This window comes from Mesoplodon mirus, assembly GCF_964341445.2.
Source record: "Mesoplodon mirus genome assembly, chromosome: 3".
Taxonomy (NCBI): Eukaryota; Metazoa; Chordata; class Mammalia; order Artiodactyla; family Ziphiidae; genus Mesoplodon; species Mesoplodon mirus.
This window is the reverse complement of record NC_138978.1, coordinates 32,176,349-32,195,585: the sequence shown is the minus strand read 5'-3', so window position 1 is coordinate 32,195,585 and position 19,237 is coordinate 32,176,349. Positions and strand designations below refer to the sequence as shown.

The 19,237-nt window shown below is 35.9% G+C and overlaps 1 protein-coding gene across 4 annotated transcripts in view; it reads right to left on the bottom strand.

Moving 5' to 3' along the window:
- The window catches only part of AGO3 (argonaute RISC catalytic component 3), a 122,458-nt gene that overhangs the window by 19,489 nt on the left and 83,732 nt on the right, over window positions 1-19,237 (bottom strand). For all 4 annotated transcript variants that reach the window (XM_082615311.1, XM_082615312.1, XM_082615314.1 and 1 more), the window contains 5 exons: window positions 18,665-18,849; window positions 6,215-6,374; window positions 4,881-4,971; window positions 1,493-1,687; window positions 1,026-1,160 (listed from right to left, as the gene is read on the bottom strand). In XM_082615311.1, the coding sequence (XP_082471437.1) occupies window positions 1,026-1,160; window positions 1,493-1,687; window positions 4,881-4,971; window positions 6,215-6,374; window positions 18,665-18,849 (766 nt within the window). The remainder of the gene's footprint in view (window positions 1-1,025; window positions 1,161-1,492; window positions 1,688-4,880; window positions 4,972-6,214; window positions 6,375-18,664; window positions 18,850-19,237) is intronic.

The following is a 19,237-nucleotide window of genomic DNA, read 5'->3' as shown; positions in this document are numbered from 1 at the left end:
CTTTAACAACATGGAGGCCAAAATAAAACTATCATTACTGCTATTAGAGATGTGGTATAGGACAGTGATTAAGAGTACTCTCGAGCCAGATTGCCTATTTTGAGTCCTAGCTCTACCAATTTAACCTCCATGTGCCACAGTTTCCTACCGTGAAAAATGGGGATAATAATAATAAGTACCTCATAGTGTTGTTTGTGAGGGTTAAATTTATAAAAAATATCCAGAACAGTGCCTGCCATTATGCCCTCTTTTTCTCTATCACTACCACCATTACCACCACTCTACAACTAGGTAACCTCCACTGAGTGCTTAGCATGTGCCAAGCACCGTTCTAAGTACATTACACATTTTAATTAAAAAAAAATCCTTTCAAAAACCCAAATAAGGCAAATATTAATATTATCCAAACCTTGCTCAGAAAGAAACCGGCACAGAGATGTTAAGTTCCTTGCCCAAAGCAAGGAAGACACAACGAGTGTCATCAAAGACCAGATGTACCAAAGACAAGACACACTCCTTTCTTTTTCAGTCTTTTCTATTGGTCCCCTTTCCCAAGGGGACACTGGCCCTTGTGCTCCTCAGATTTCTCTGCTCTAAGGTTTACAGGATGGGGGCAGAGCGCTGAAGAGGACAGTTAGTTTGCATGAATTTTCACTAATCACTCTGGAATGTCCCTAGCTTGTAAAATTAATTTTTACAAGATATTTTAAAAATAGAACATACCTTTTTGCTTCTGAACATTTAAGGAAAATATGAATAAAAAGAACCATTTTAAAACTATGCATTTCTTCACAACAACAAAAAAGTACAATGGGATTTTGAACATTTGGAGGGTTACTAGAAATTCTAGAAAGTTAAAAATTAACTTATTTTGATGCTTCTATACTCATAATCAATCTGCTTTGCTGTAACCTACTACTATATATCAGAAACTCTGCTGTTGGCAGAGAGCCTCTGTTAAGTGCTCTATGAATTATGTTAGATAACCTTTGATTATAATAGTATTACAATAAATGTAAGATTACCCTTTCAGTCCTATCAGCACAAAATAATCGAGTGTGATGTCTCTTCTGAACTACAATGTAAGTTATTCCAGGTTGATAGTCTTTCTCCAAACTGATGCAGGCTTCTCGAATTGCTAGTAGTTCATAATATAATACCTAGAGAGGATGAAATGGAAAGATTTGATCTAGTCAGTTGTTCTCCTATACATACTTCAAAGTAAGACAATGATTTAGACTTAGAATTTCTTAAACTCATCACCTCACAGCTAATGATACTGCTCTATTCCATTTTAACTATTATCAGAGCATGGTCTTAGCAATCAAGGCTTACATATCCAGTAAATATCTTAAAAGGGAAAATCTAAGGAAGTATCAACATTTGACTTTAGGAACTCTCAGTTAAGGTTCCTAACTTCAGAACTAGACACCATATTATAAACACAGTATCTGATTTAACCACAGTATGATGAGAATCCCAGGCAACCAACCTGCCTAAACTGCCCCTCTGAAACACCATCCCGATAAAAGATGATACGAGTAGGTTTGAACCGAGTTGACTTATAAAACTGAATGAGAAGTTCTCGGACCATGGAGGCAAGGTCCTGGATGATCTCCTGTCGGGGTCTCTGAACTCTTACTGTAGCACAGTATCTGCTTGGGTGGGCATCCATACTACCTACAACCTAGGTTGAAAAAAGTAAAGAAAACATAGAAATTAAGGTATTCAAAACTATACGAATATGAATTTTACCACAAAAAAGTTGAAAAAAAAGGAAAAGGATTTCATTTAAATTTGTATTTTATTATAACCTTAACTATTTATCACAGTTCAGTTTGAAAGTAATAAAAATAGATAATTCCAGTGAAGAACAGAATAAAAGCCCCAGTCTAGGGTCAAAAACTATTTTCCCATAAGTAGCCTGTACTTTATATTTAACAATTTGGTTCTAATTTACAGATGTTGCTGGTAAACCTAAATATTAGTAAGGAAAGAAAGACAAAGAGATGTATATAGAGGAAGGAGATAAATAAAAAAGAAGGTCCATTCAAACTCTTGATTTCTCTTTATAGCTCTTACAGTTTAGCAAACTAAACTACCCCAGAAGCCATATTCAAGATGACTTTGGCATTACCTTAAGAACTCTTATGCTTCATAAATTTTAAATTTTGGTTTTGAGAGTAGCTATCTTAATTTTTTCTCTCTGTGTCTTAATACTGTCATGTGTTTGGAGCAGAGGGAACTCTGAAGCATGAACTTATAAGTTCTCCTTGACTGTAGTCACTCAGAGATCTACTGAAGCATGATCACTGGAACCAGAATATTTAAAAGTGTTCACACATCACTGATCAGAGCCTGGGCCAAGAACCAGCTGGTTATTCTACCTCCAGCTTCTCTTTCTTCTAGGGTAGTATCTATAACAAAGTCATGCTTCAAAAATGGACCTCTGCACCTCCATGTTCACTGCAGCATTATTTACACAGCCAAGACATGGAAACAACCTAAGTGTCATTGATGGATGGATGAATAAAGAAAATGTGGCATATACATACAATAGAATATCATTGGGCCATAAAAAATAATGAAATCTTGCCATTTGTGACAACATGGATGGACCCTAAGGGCATTATGTTAAGTGAAATAAGTCAGACAGAGACAAATACCATATGATTCCACTTATATGTGGAATCTAAAAACAAAAAACAAACAAAAAATCCCTACTGAGTTCACAGATATAGAGAACAGACTGGTGGTTGCCAGAGGGGTGGGGTATGGGTGAAATGGCTCAAAAGGTACAAACTTCCAGATGTAAAATAAATAAGCCATGGGGATGTAATGTACACCATGGTGACTACAGTTAATACTGTACTGCATATTTGAAAATTGCTAAGAGAGTAAATCTTAAAAGTTCTCAGCACTTGCAATTCAGGGGACGCCAGTTTGATCCCTGGTCAGGGAACTAAGATCCCAACATGCCTTGGGGCAACTAAGCCTGGGTGCCACAACTAGAGAGCCCTCGCGCTGCAACGACAGAGCCCACGCACTCTGAAGCCCATGCGCCACCAGGAAAGATCCTGTGTGCCACAACTAAGACTGAGCGCAGCCAAAAAAAAAAAAAAAAATGTTCTCCCCATAAGAAAAAACTTTTGCAACTATGTATGGTGACAGATGTTAACTAGACTTATTGTAGTGATCATTTCACAATATATATGAATATCAAATCATGTTATACACCTGAAACTAAAATGTTATATGTCAATTATATATCAATTAAAACATAAATAAATAAAAACAAACTATTTCAAAACAGTACCTAAATTCCTGTCAGTAATTTAAACATCTTATTAGAAACCAAGATATGGAAAATTCTTACATTTCTCTTCAGTCTTAGGTCAGATTAGAAAATAACCAAGAGTTTTTAAAAAGTGAGCTAGAACTTGTCTACTTCTTTAGGTACATGGAATTGTATCTGCTTTTTAAAATTTTCTCTAAGTAAAAAAAAAAAAAAAAAGGAACCTGACCATTTCTTTTCCACTGCTAAAAATAAATCCATATCCCCTCTGATGGCAAAAAAAAGCCTTACAAAATCTTAAAAGCCTCACAGTCTGCTATACTACATTCCAATTCCCTGCATTTGGAATTCCTCAACACACCAGATTTTTGCAATTTTAATTTACACCACTATCATGGTAGTATCTATTATACTACATGGCATTTATTACTTACATTGTTTCTCACACTAGTCTTTAAGTTCTTGGGAATAGAAGATGTATAGCAAAAATAATCAAATTCTATTTACAAGACCTCTGATAATTATAAAAGAAAGTGAATATTTGGTAGAAATGGATTTAGCAAAAAAGGACAATGACAACCCCGAAGTCCAAAAGAATTTAAATGTGCTTAAACTTCCTTGGAAAACAACCCTAAAATAGCAAATCCTAAGTAAGTCTTTAGAAATTTTGTATTATTTATCTTCTCTAGGAACATTTTAATGAATATCAGAGATTGCTCAATACTACCTCTAGGACACTTGAAAGGTACACAATTTATGCATAACATTAAGAATACAAGGAAATATAACTTATTAATAGATAAAAGTCAATTTTCTTCATTAATGAAAAGAGCTTTGGAAAAATAAGTGAAAAATTTAGTATTACTATCATTTTCAAGGAAAGATTAAGATTTATCAGATTTTAAAAATTAAAAGTAAAGATGATAATGAATGATGTCAAGCAATTTTCAAGTTGGGTAAAATATCATCTGGCTTTATGAAGTTTATAAGAAATACACTTTTGAACTGACACAGAAAGGTTACAAATATAAAGGTGGGCAAAAGATAGAACAGGCAGATGTTAAAAGTAAGAGGAGCAGTAATAAAGAATTCAAGTGCAAAGTATTAAAGTGGACAAAGATGAAAGATATTTTATACTGAAAAAAATGCAATCCAGCAAACTTATATGTAATACATCTTTCTGTAACAAAGACACTACTGAAATACATAAACAAACTCTGAATTACAAAAAGTAACTGAAAATATACAACCATGGAGAGGTCAAACAGACAAATTGAAGTAGGATACAGAAGACTTGAGTAATATAATTAATAAACTTGATTTAATAGATATATACAGAACTTGCAGCCTCCAAACCAGAGAATAATCATTCTTTTCAAAAACCCAAAGAACATTTGAAAGTTGGCTCTGCATAGATCTACATATAGATATATATATTTATAAAACTTTATAAATATATTTTTTAAACTTTATATTTATAAAAGTTGGTTTCAAAGAAAATGTCATTAAAATTCAAAAAGTTAAAACTGAAATGTTGATCTTTGTCTAAACTTTAGATAAGATAAACCTGTCTAAAGATACTCACAGCAGCAATAGAAGGCTTCTTCCCATCACCAGCTGGTGGATGAGTGACATCTGCTCCCAAAAAGATCACTGGTTGCTGGAACACAGAAGGTCTTAAACACAGTTTTAAAAAGAGTTAGATCATTTTTTTCATTATTCTTTTACCTATTTCACACTACTGCAACACAACTGCAAGTTGTTGGCATAGCACAGAGGAGGTCAGTTATAGACAACTTCATAGGCTTGAACTACTGACAGCTTTATTCTCTTAAATCATGAATCTCTATTAAGTGAAGTATTCAGAGCAGTTTTCTGCCTTAAGCAGCGGTGCTGGTGGTTGCAAAGGTCAACTGCTGCTAGCATTCTTAATAGACATAAAATGATAAACTTCTTCATATTAATCCACTGATTTGTATCAATCGTTCTTTAATCTACTTACATTTTAAGCCAGTGTAATCTCTCAAGGAGATAAAGAATCATTAAACCACACTGGAAGGGATTATGGGACTCTACTACTCCCTCGCCTCTGACCAAAAGTATAAAATTTGAGTAACATACATTTAATAGTCATAAAGTAGCTAGCAGTTCATTTTATTTTTAAAACTGTATCCTTTAAGATTCAAATGACTCTTAGTTCTTGGAGTTGTTGATAAAATTCTACATTCATGTCATTTATGAATCTCATATAGGGATGGGAAGTAGAGGCAGTATGGAAAAACAGGAAAAAAAGAGCTTATGTGTCAACAAGATATTTAATTTTTTAGAGCCCTAGCTGCTTCAACTATTAAAAGGAAACCTGTTGTTCAATTCTCCAAATAACAGCCTCTTCCCCAGCACCCTATTTCTAGGTCATTACGTGTCATACTTCCTAAGAGCTCTTAGATGTGATGGTGATATAACAGTAACATCTGTTGTCCCACTGACTCCGCCAGGAGTTGATATGGCTTCCTTAATTGAGATGCCCTCCCATCCAACTCCACCCAAAGCCCCTAAAGGAGGGAAGAAAGGCTTCCCTCACTTTCTAGGTGAGTGAGTTGCCTCATGACACCAGCTTGAAGATGACTACCAAACAATGAGAAAGTTCTTCAGGCTGGGCTCTCCAGTGAAAAATAAATAAAATTCTCAATACTTTCTAGCCAGGGATGAGGTACTTTGCATACTAAATGAAAATGGAGATGGGAGGGGATTATTCATAAAGAAATCTTATAAATTTTGCCAATCAAAATTCTTAAGTTTTTGCCAAAATATCTACTTATCTCCCATGGCAGGAATCATCAAAGGTGTCTCTTACACAGGTCTTAGATATGGCAATACACAGAAAAATTAATATTTTATTAGGTGATTAGCTTATCTTACCTTTGATGAGGTACAAGAATATTATTGATCCCTCCAAGTTTAACATTTATCTTTAGGCACAGGTTTGAGAGAGTTTGAGGGGATGTTTTTATTACATTCTTGACTTGAACACACTGTGTAGCCATACCCAAAAGTGTATCTCCAACACGTTTCACCTCCGCTATGGAACAAATACAAATACCTCTAGTTATAAAAAGGCAAATTTTACTGAAAATTAAGCTGCTATGTATGTTTCCCCTTGTGAAATACATCACTGTATTACAGGATACCAAAACTTATACCAATATTAAAACAATGTTATTAAAATTTAAAGTATACTGCTTTTTTTTTTTTTTCAGCCATGCTGCGCAGCTTGTGGGATTTTAATTCCCCAACCGGGGACTGAACCCGAGCCCTCTGCAGTGAGAGCGCGGATCCTAACCACTGGACCGCCAGGGAATTCCCTATACTGCCTTATTTGATTATATAAATGTGCAGAGTTTTGAGGGCATTCAAGAGTGCAATTAGTGGGACTTCCCTGGTGGTCCAGGGGTTAAGAATATGCCTTCCAATGCAGGGACGCAGGTTCGATCCCTGGTGGAGGAACTAAGATCCCACATGCCGTGGGGCAACTAATCCTGTGCGCCACAACTACTGAGCCCATGTGCTCTGGAGCCTGCGTCTGTCTGCAGGCCACAACTAGAGAAGCCCTCACGCTGCAATGAAGACCCAGAGCAGCCAAAATTAAAAAAAAAAAAAAAAAAAAAGAGTGCAATTAGTAATATACTGTCTATCTTAAATGTTTTAACTTGTTATCTAGTCAATTAAAATAAACTAGATCTTTTGAATGAACTGCTTCCAGCATTTCTGAAAACTGTGTTCTACAATATACAACTATAAAATATGAAAAAAAATCCTAAAAAATAAAGTATACTTACTGCCTTGAAGATTAGCTTAAGTATTTAGTGATATTTTTTTCCAGTTGTTTTCTTCATATATAAGGAAGCATACTTTTGTCTTCACGAAAATAGTATAACCACAATAACCGAAAAACCAGAGAAAAATATCATACATAAACCCTTATTAGTATTTAATTGTACTCTCTTCCAATAATGTTCTCATTTGCATTATTTTAATGCAGTTATAATCACAGTATACTTATAGCTTTCAATCCGATTCTCTAAACTTTAATTTAGAAATATAGAGGTATTACTGTATAAAGGTTTTTATCCTGTTCCTTTCCTTATCCTGTTTCCTGTTCCTCTCCCCCTCTCTGCTGTTGTAACTACCATAAAGAGTTCGGTGTACATAACTTCTTATATATAACACATGGAAAACACTTTTAAACAAAAAATGAGAATATACTATACACTCTATTGTGTAACTTGTCATATTCACTTAATAATATACTACGCTCTGAATGCCTATAGATGCCCTTATTATTTATAACAACAGCAGTTACTTTGTTTTTAAATGCCATAAGGTATCTAACCACTACTCATACACCGACATATTTTTAACTTTTTCCAGGTTTCCATTATTTCAAACAATGCTATGAATAACATCCTTGTATATTTAACTTTCATTTGGTTATATAACTATAGCTTCAGGATAAATTTCTACAGGTAGAATCAAGGGATCAGATATATATATACTTAACATTTTTATAGATACTGAAAAGTTGCCCTCTAAAAAGGTTTATTAATTCATTCAACAAATATTTAATGAGCCACCTAATACATGCTAGTACTGTGCGAAGCTCTGGATATACAGTGTTAAGTCAAGAGAGACACTGTTCTTGCCCTCACAGAGCTTATAGTCTAGTCAGAGAAATAGCCATTAATTAAATAACTTCAAATTTAACATTGTAACTGTGCAACAACATAAAGGAGTGGTAACAAGGTGCTGTAAGACAATAAAAGTGAGAGAATTTGACCTTGTCAGGGAGGTCAGGCAAAGCTTCCCCAAGGAAGGGATGTCTGAACTAAAATTCAAAAGAATGTGTGTTTACTTGGTAAAGGGTGGAAGATGGATTATGAGAAGCAATACAGGTAGAAGGAAGAGGATAAACAAAGAGTTTTTGTGGGGAAAAAAGAGCATAAAGTGAGATGAATTCTGAAGAGGTAAGAAGTCATGGATTAGGGGCTTTCCTGGTGGCGCAGTGGTTAAGAATCCGCCTGCCAATGCAGGGGACACGGGTTCAAGCCCTGGTCTGGGAAGATCCCATATGCTGCAGAGCAACTAAGCCTGTGTGCCACAACTACTGAAGCCTGTGCGCCTAGAGCCCATTCTTCACAACAAGAGAAGCCACCGCAGTGAGAAGCTTGCGCATCACACAAAGAGTAGCCCCCACTCGCTGCAACTAGAGAAAGCCTGTGCGCAGCAACGAAGACCCAACTCAGCCAAAAATAAAAAATAAATAAATTTATTAAAAAAAAGTCACAGATTAGAACATGCAAATCCTTGGAAGATAATCTTAAATATCAATTTTACCAATTGTATAATGAAAAACTACTGAAGTGGGGGTGATAGGGAAGGGGATAAAATCAGATTTGTACTTTAAAAATACCACTCTGGACATTAGCTATAGCACCAAAGCATAAAAGATTAGAAGTCATCATTTCCGTCTTCACAACAACAACAAAAAAAGCTGAACAAACTGAAAATCAATGACTTGTCTTAGTCTTAGATCCATCAGAGAAAACTGCCACCCCCAAAACAGGTGAATACAGAGAATCACAGCCAAGATCAGCTTATTAGAAGCAGAAGCTGATGAAGCCATTAACTGCAGGAACAATTAAACACTGACTCCTGGGAATTCCCTGGTGGACTAGTGGTTAGGACTCCATACTCTCACCGCCAAGGGCCTGGGTTCAATCCCTGGGTGGGGAACTAAGATCCCACAAGCTGTGCAGTGTGGCCACAAACCAACCAACCAACCAACCAACAAAACAAAACAACGAAAAACAACATGTACAAAAAAACCACACACACTAACTCCTATAACTCAATAAGAAAAAACCCAAACAATCCAAATAAAAATGACCACAGGACTTGAATAGACATTTCTCCAAAGACGATCTACAAATGTTCAGTAAACACCTGAAAAGATGTTCCACATCACTAATCATTAGGAAAATGCAAATGAAAACCATAAAGAGATACTACTTCACACCCAATAGGATGGCTAAAATAAATAAATAAGTATTGGCAAGAACGTGGAGAAACTGGAAGCTTGTACAGTGCTAACAGGAATGCAAAATGGTGCAGACTCTGTACAAAACAGTAAGGCAATTGCTCAAAAAACTAAAACAGAATTATATAATCCAGCAATTTCACTTCTGGTAATATACCCAAGAAAACTGAAAGGAAGGACTGGAACAGAGAGCTGTATACTCATGTTCAAAGCAGCATTATTCACAGTAGCCCAAAGGTGGAACTAATCCAAGTGCCCATTGATGAACAGATGAACAAAATGTGTATATACATACAATGGAATATTATTCAGCCTTAAAAAGGAAGAAAATTCTGATACGTACTATAACATGGATAAACCTTAAGGACATTATGCTTAATGAGATAAACAGTCACAAAAGGACAAATACTATATGATTTATTCAGTCAAATTCATAGAGACAGAAGGTAGAATATAGGTTTCTAGGGGTTGGGGAGGGGAGATGGGGAGTTAGTGCTGAGTTAGGGATGATGGAAAAGTTCTGGAGATGGATGGTGGTGCTGGTTGTACAACACTGAATGTACTTAATGTCACTGAACATTGTTACTTGTTAAAATGGTAAATTTTTTGTTTTATATATTAGTATATTTTACAACAAAAAAGGGGAAGAAAATTCTGATACATACTACAACACAGATAAACCTTGAGGACATTACCCTAAGTGAAATAAGCCAGAAACAAAGGGATAAGTATTGTATGATTCCATTTATATAAGTTACCAGAATAGGCAAATTCATAGAGACAGAAAGTAGAATAGAGGCTACCAGGTGTTGGTGGCTAGGGGAATGGGGTGTTACTATTTAATGGGTACAGAGTTTCTGTTTGAGATGATGAAAAAGTTCTGGAAGTGGACAGTAGTTATGGCTGCACAATGCTGTGAATATACTTAATGCCAGTGAATTGTGTACTTTAAGGTGGTTAAAATGGTAAATTTTATGTTATGTATATTTTATCACACATATACAGAAAAACTTGTTTAAAAATAGTTAATTCAGGGGCTTCCCTGGTGGTGCAGTGGTTGAGAGTCCGCCTGCCGATGCAGGGGACATGGGTTTGTGCCCTGGTCTGGGAAGATCCCACATGCCGCGGAGCGGCTGGGCCCGTGAGCCATGGCCGCTGAGCCTGCGCGTCTGGAGCCTGTGCTCCGCAACGGGAGAGGCCACAGCAGTGAGAGGCCCTCGTACCGCAAAAAAAAAAAAAAAAAAAAAAAAGTTAATTCAGGAACACTCCTGTGAAAACAGTACCTCAGAAGGAATGAAAACTACAATCAAAATTTGGCACCTGGGACTTCCCTGGTGGTCCAGTGGTGAAGACTCTGAGCTTCCACTGCAAGGGGTTCGATTCCTGGTGGGGGAACTAAAAGCCCGCATGCCACACAGTGTGGTCAAAAAAAAAAAAAAAATGGACACCAAGTGACTGATTTATAGAAGGCATCACCTACACCAACATGAGACAAATGTAGAGGTCTCAGGGCTCTGGCAAAACAGGGCAGGACTACAGAAGAAACTGAAATACAGGCAGCAGCACTCAGTAAACAAAAATGAAATTTAAAAAGTGGCAGATGATGAAAGAGTTTTTCTATGAAAAAAACAAATGGGATGACAGCTATAAAGGTGCTGTTTTTTTTTTTTTTTTTTGCAGTACGCGGGCCTCTCACTGTTGTGGCCTCTCCCATTGCGGAGCACAGGCTCCAGACGCGCAGGCTCAGCGGCCATGGCTCACGGGCCCAGCCGCTCCACGGCATGTGGGATCTTCCCAGACCAGGGCACGAACCCGTGTCCCCTGCATCAGCAGGCGGACTCTCAACCACTGCGCCACCAGGGAAGCCCAAAGGTGCTGTTTTTGAAAATAAGAATTCCAGAATGATTTAACACTTGAAACTATGTGAGTAGATAATTTGATTTATAAGTAAACATAAGCAAATAATTTTTTAAAAAGTGAAGGGGAAATATGACAAATAAAAACTAAGGGAATCTGTTGACAGTAGACCTGCCTTGAAATAAATGATAAAAGACGTTTTTCAGAAAGAAGGAAAAGTATACAGGTCGGAAGTCCAGATCTATATATAAAAAAAGGTCAGAGAAGGAATAAATAAAAGTAAAATAAAATCTTTTACTTTCTTATTCTTAACTGAACTAAGAGATACTGTTCAAAATAATAATAGCAACAATATATTGTGTGGTTACAACTTACGGATAGGTGAAATGAATGACAGCAATACTGTAAGGGGGAGGGAGGAATTGGGAATACTTTGTTATAAGGTATCTACACTATCTGTGAAGTGGTACAGAATTATCGAAAGTGAACTCAGATTAGTTCTAAATGTATACTGCAAACTCTAGGGAAACCATTAAAAGTAAAAAAAAAAAAAAGTATAATTGATGTAAGAGAGAAAATGGAATAATATAAAACGCTCATTTAAAACCATGAAATGGAGGGGCTTCCCTGGTGGCGCAGTGGTTAAGAATCCACTTGCCAATGCAGGGGACATGGGTTTGAGCCCTGGTCCAGGAAGATCTCACATGTCATGGAGCAACTAAGCCTGTGCGCCATAACTGCTGGGCCTGCACTCTAGAGCCTGCGAGCCACAACTACTGAGCCCGCGTGCTACAACTACTGAAGCCTGTGTGCCTAGAGCCTGTGCTCCACAACAAGAGAAGCCACCGCAATGAGAAGCCTGCACACCGCAACAAAGAGTAGCCCCGCTCGCCACAACTAGAGAAAGCCCACGTGCAGCAATGCAGACCCAATGCAGCCAAAAATAAATAAATAAAATAAATAAATTTATTTTAAAAAACCCATAAAATGGAGAAAAAGAGGGGAAGATAAAATATAAGACCCAGGGACTTCCCTAGTGGCGCAGTGGTTAAGACTCCACGCTCCCAATGCAGGGGGCCTGGGTTCGATCCCTGGTCAGGGAACTAGATCCCACACGCATGCTGCAACAAGAGTTCACATGCCACAACTAAGGAGCCTGAGTGCCACAACTAAGGAGTCTGCCTGCTGCAACTAAGACCCACAACAACCGAAAAAAAAAAAAAAAAAAGACCCAAACTACATATTGCCTACAAGAAACCAATTCTAAAATAAAGTGATACAGAAAGATATACCATGCTAACACCAATAAAAAGAAAACTGAAGTCGCTGTATTTTTTCACACAAAGTATATTTCAGAACTAGGAAGATTATCAGGGATAAAGAGGGGTATTACATAATAATAAAAGGGTCAATTCTTCAAGAAGACAGGACAATCTTTAACATGTATGCAGCTAAGAAAAGAATGCCAAAATAAGTGAGGCAAAAACTGATAGAATTGCAAGGAGAAACAAACAAATCCACTATTATAGTGGAGACTTCAATGCACTTTCATCAGTAACTGACAGATCCAGCAGGCAGAAGATAAGTATATATTCAATAGCTGACTTGAACAGTACCATCAATCAACTGATTCTAAGAGTCATTTATAAAATACTTCACTCAATAACAGCAGAATACACATTCTTCTCAAGCTCACATAGAACATTCATTAAGGAAGACCACATTATGGTCCTAAAACACACCTTAACAAATATGAAAGAACAGAAATCATACAAAGTATGGTCCCAGACCACAGTGGAATTAAACTAGAAATCAATAATGGAAAGATAGCCAGGAAATCCCCAAAAATCTATATATTAAACAACATAATTCTATGAGACGTGGATTAAAGAAAAAGTCTTGAGAAATTTAAAAATATTTTGAACTAAATGAAAATGAAATACAACTTACCAAAATTAGTGTGATGCAGTGAAAGCAGTACTTAAGAGACAAATTTATGGCACTGAATGCAGAGAAGAAAGATCTAAAATCAATAATCTATGTTTCTACCTTACAACGATAAAGAAGAACAATATAGGCCTAGAACAAGCAGAAGGAAAAAAATCTTAATTAGAGCAGAAATCAATGAAATTGAAAATAAGAAATCAACAGAGGAAAATGAAGGAAACGAAAAAGCTAGTCCTTTGAAAAGATCAAAGAAATTCATAAACCTCTAGCCAGACTAATCAAGAAAAAAACAGACAACACAAATTATTAATATCAGAAATGAAAAAAGGGTCATTGGCCCCAAGGACATTTAAAGGATAATAAAAGAATACTATGAAAAACTTTAGGCCCACAAATTTGTTAACTTACATGAAGTGGACCAATTCCTTGAATGACACTACCAAATCTCACACAGAAGAAACAGATAATCTGAATAGGTGTGTACCTATTAAAAAAACTGAATCAATAATTAACAACTTTCCAAAAAAAGAAAGTACCAGGCCCAGATGGTTTCACTGGCGAATTCTACCAAACATTCAAGGAACAAATGATACCAATTCTCTGCAATCTCTTCCAGAAAACAGAAGCAGAGGAAATACTCATGATTCTGAGGCCAAAATACCCTAATACCCAAACCAGAAAAAGACATTACAAGAAAGGAAAACTACAGATCAATATCTCTCATGAACACAGATGCAAAATCTTCAACAAAATATTAGCAAATTGAATCCAACAATGTGTAAGAATTACATACCACCCCCAAGTGGGATTTATCCCAGGCACGCAAGGCTGGGTTCAACATTTCGAAAATCAATTAAAGTAATTAATCACATGAAGAGAAAAAAAAAGAAGAAAAATTATATGATCATATCAACAGATGCAGAAAAGAACATTTTGCAATTTCCATCATCCATTCATAATAAAAACTCTCAGCAAAACTAGGACTGGAGGGCTTCCCTGGTGGTGCAGTGGTTGAGAGTCTGCCTCCTGATGCAGGGGACATGGGTTCGTGCCCCGGTCCGGGAAGATCCCACATGCCGCGGAGCGGCTGGGCCCGTGAGTCATGGCCGCTGAGCCTGCGCATCCGCAGCCTGTGCTCCGCAACGGGAGAGGCCACAACAGTGAGAGGCCCGCATACCACACACACACAAAAAAACAAACAAAAAAAACTAGGACTGGAGGGGAACTTCCTCAACTTGATAAATAACAATTATAGAAAGCTTATAGCTAACATCATGTTTACTGCTGAGAAACTAGATGTTTTCCCCCTAAAGTCAGGAACAATGCAAGAATGTCTCCTCTCACCACTGCTATTCAACATCGTATTGGAATTCCTAGCTAATGCAAGGAAAAGTATATAAAAGTATACAGACTAGGAAGGAAAAAATAAAACTGTCTTTGTTCATAGAGAACATGACTGCCTACTCAGAAAACCCCCCAAAATTGACAAAAGCTTCCTGGAACTAATAAGTGACTACAGCAAGGTCTCAGGATACAAAATAAATATACAAAAATCAACTGCATTCCTAAATACTAAAAATGAACAACTAGAATTTAAAATTAAAAACACAATACCATTTATAGTAGAAAAAGAAAAAAACAATATACTTAGATATAAATCTAAATGAGGAAAACTATAAAACTCTGATAAAAGAAATCAAAGAAGCTCTGAACAAAGAGATATTCCATGTTCAAGGATAGAAGACTTAACATTAAGATGTCAATTCTTCCCAGCTTGATCTATAGATTCAATGTAATCCCAACAAAAGTCTCAGCAAGTTATTTTGTGATACTGACAAACTGATTCTAAAGTTTATATAGATAGGCAAAAGACCTATTAGCTAATACAACAGGAAAGAAGAAGAACAAAGTCAGAGAACTGACATCATCTGACTTCAAGACTTATCACAAAGCTAAATTAATCAAGACAGTGTGGTTTTAGCAAATGAATGGACATACAGACCAATGAAACAAAATAAAGAGTCCAGATATAGACTGACACAAATATAGTCAATCATTCACAAAGTAGCAAAGGCAATTTCATGGAGAAAGAGAATCTTTCCAACAAATGGTGCTGAAACAATTGGAATCCACATGCAAAAAAAAAAAAAAGAAAACAAAAAAGAAAACAAAACAGTCTAGATACAGACCTTACACCTTTCACAGAAGTTAAGTCAAAATGGATTATAAACCTATATGTAAAAAAGAAAACTATAAAACTACTAGAAGATAACACAGTATAAAACTTAGACTATAACACCAAAAATGAGCTGTGAAAGAAAAAAATTGATGACTTTATTAAAATTTGGACTTCATTAAAATTTAAAACGTGTGCTCTATGAAAGACACTTAAGAGAAGACAAGGCACAGCCTAGGAGAAAATTATTTGCAAAATAAGTATCTGATAAAACACATGTATCCAAACATACAAAGAATTCTTAAAACTGAACAATAAGAAAACAAACACATCAATTAAAAAATGAGCAAAAGATTGGAACAGACATTTCATCAAAGATATACAGATGGCAAATAAGCACATGAAAAGGTGCTCTCTCTCTCCCTCTCTCTCTCTCTCTATTTTTTTGGCCAAGCCACGCAGTATGCAGGATCTCAGTTCCCCAACTAGGGACTGAACCCATGCCCTCTGCAGTGGAAGCACGGAGTCTTAACCACTGGACTGCCAGGGAAGTCCCGTGCTCAATATTGTGTTATTAACGAACTGCAAATTAAAATTACAATAAAATACTACTACATGCCTATTAGAATTGCTAAAATCCAAAAAACTGACAATACCAAATGCTGAAGAGGATGTAGAGCGACAGGCACTCTCATTCACTGCTGATGGGAATACAAAATGGTACAGTCACTTTTTGGCAGTCTTATCATTTGATACAGCAGTTGTGCTCCTGGTTACATACCAAATTGAGTTAGAAACTTATGTCCACACAAAAACCTGCACATGAATGTTTGAGCAGTATTATTCATAAATGCCCCAAACTGGAAGCAATCAAGATGTCCCTCAACAGGTACATGTATAACAAACTGTAGTACAACCACACAATGCAATATTAAATATTATTCAGCATTAAAAAAAATGACTTTATCAAGCCACAAAAAGACATGGTGGAATCTTAAATATTGTTAACTGAAAGTGGCCAATCAGAAAAGGGGACATACCATATGACTCCAACTATATAACATTTTAGAAAAGGCAAAACTGTAGAGACTTAAAAAGCCCAGTGGTTGTCAGGGGTTTGAGGAGATGGAGGGAGAGATGAGTAAGTGGAGCACAGGGGATTTTTAGAGCAGTGAAACTATTCTTTGAAACTGTCATAGTAGATACGTGGCATTGTGGATTTGTCAAAACCCATAGACCTGTACACATAAAGGGTAAACTTTAATGTAAACTGTGGATAATATGTTAATAATAATTTATCAATACTGGTTCATTAAATGTACCACTCTAGTACAAAATGTTAAAAACAGGGAAATCTGTGTACAGGGCAAGGAAGGCATATAGGAACTCTCTATCCTATCTGCTCAATTCTTCTGTAAATCTAAAACTGTTCTAAAAAATAAAATCTATTAATTAGAAAAATCACTCACTGAATCACTCAGTGAAGCAGTGTAGAAAACGGACTGAAAGTGAACTAGAGGGAATGAAGGCAAGAATATCAGCTTGGAGGCTATGGTAATATCAACTTTCTCTCCCATCAACAGTGTATGAGAATGTATATTTATTCATGCCTTTGCCAAAAATGGGTATTATCATTGTTGGTGAAAAATAATTTGTTCTAGTTCATATTTCTTTAATGACTAATGAGGCTCAGCATCTTTTCATTGATAATTGACCATTTGCATTTCTTTTTTACATCCTTTGTCTTTTTCAGTTTTGTTCTTACCTTGATTTACAAATTCTTGGAGTTTAACACATTCTGTATTTTATCACAACTTAAAAAATATCTTTTGAATTTTATAACCATCATTTTTAATCACTGCATATTATTTCACCAACATACCACTTACTCACTGTTTAAAACCAGTTCTTAGTAGTTTTTCAATGTCACAGATATCATTATGAAAATCTTGTACATAGAGATTTTTCTACATTATGAATTCTTTTCTTTGAACATATTTTTGGAATGGGAAATACTGAACTGTTGACTGCAAGCACATTTTTATACTTTCGATGAAAGGATATTATCAATTTATAATGCCATCAGCAATATATTAAAATACAAGATTCACTGCATACTCACAATCACTAGGTAGTACAGTATTTAAATATATTTGCTAATTTAGTAGCATAAAAATTTTCCTTTTATTAATTTGTACTTTTCTTTATTGGTGAAAACCAACATTTTCTCAAATATTTACTTGTTTTTTCTTGAGAAATTTTGGTTTATATTCTTTGCTCATTAATGTAGGGGAATATAAAAATTTTTTCCTTTGAATGCAATAACAGATCCATATGGATATTTTAACTAATAATAAACTAGCCCTTTGTTGTCTCCATTTGCTGCAAATGTTTTTCACGTTCTATGGTTTCCTTTTAATTTTAGTTAGACACCTGTGATGTATGGAAAATTTAACTTTTATGCAGTCAAATCTAACAATTTTCTTATGTGAATTCTATCATTTTAAGCTTAAATAATTATACTCCATTCAGTAGTTTGAAAATTATACTTTCTTTGTGTTTTTCCATGTTTCAATGATTTATACTTAACATATTAATCTCATAAACTTTAATTTATTTACAATAATAATAGCTAACATTTATTGAGCATTCACTACATGACAGGTGCTATCATAGACCCAGTTTACATATGTAAATTTATTTAATCCTTACAACTACCTTCTATGGGTTAGGTATTTGTAGTATCCCAATTTCATAGATGAGGAAACTCAGGCTTTGTGTGGTTAAGTAATTCAGGTAGTATCACACAGGTAGTATACCTGGCAAAACCTGGGTATTAAGCAGCATAGTCTGACTCCAGAGCCTGTGCTTTTAACTGCTACATTATACTGATACTCAAGTTATCTCAATGACATTTTTAATAAATAATTCTTCTTTTAATCATTGTTTTGTAAAGCTTCCTTTACTGAAATTCTTTTCACAGGGTCTCAGACTATTTAGTTTGCTCTCCAGATTTGTCTTTTTATAGTAACAATACATGTTTTTAAATACTATAGCTATAAAATATATTTTAATGTTTGATAGTTTTAGGATATGTGTTAGCATAATTCTAAAAGGAATATTTTTTTCTTGGCCATGCCTTGCGGTAAGCAGGATCTTAGATCCCCAGCCAGGGACTGAACCCATACCCTCTGCATTGGGAGCACGGAGTCTTAACCACTGGACTGCCAGGTAAGTCCCTAAAAGGAAGACTGAGTGCTTGAGGAAAAATGCAATCTTAATACAATATCCTTACCATACACTGGTGTCTTCCCTGGCAGGATGACAATAATGAGCTGTAGCCCAGAGTACGTGTTCTTGAGATGCCGGAACATGGGCTCCACGCTGTCTGCCCCCTGCGCGTATTTGCAGAAGCAAGGCTGGCCCTGGATGGGCATCCCTGCATCTTTAGAAATCTTACGCAGCTGGTCCGTGAAACCCCTAGAAGGAGAAATCACTAAAAATAAAACCTTTGTCTAGTCAACAACACCTACAAAGTAGTAATGGGAAGTTTGGGAAGGGAATGGAGAATGAAGTAAAGATTTGTGTGCTCCGTATAAGAAGAGGTCACCAGACTACTGATGTTAAGGGCAATGGTTGGTCAGAAATCTATTTTGCAAACTAAGGACACTACTGTACAGTTATGTGGCATTTTGTAGTTCACAAAGGACATTAGTAGTAGAGTGTGCTGGTTAAGAGCTCAGCTCTACAGGTTCTAGTTCTAGTTCTGTTACTTACTAGCTATGGAATTTCAGGCAAATTTTTTCAGTTTCTCTCATCTGTAAAATGACCACTTTCAATATAGGGTTGGTGTGAAGATTAAATGAGA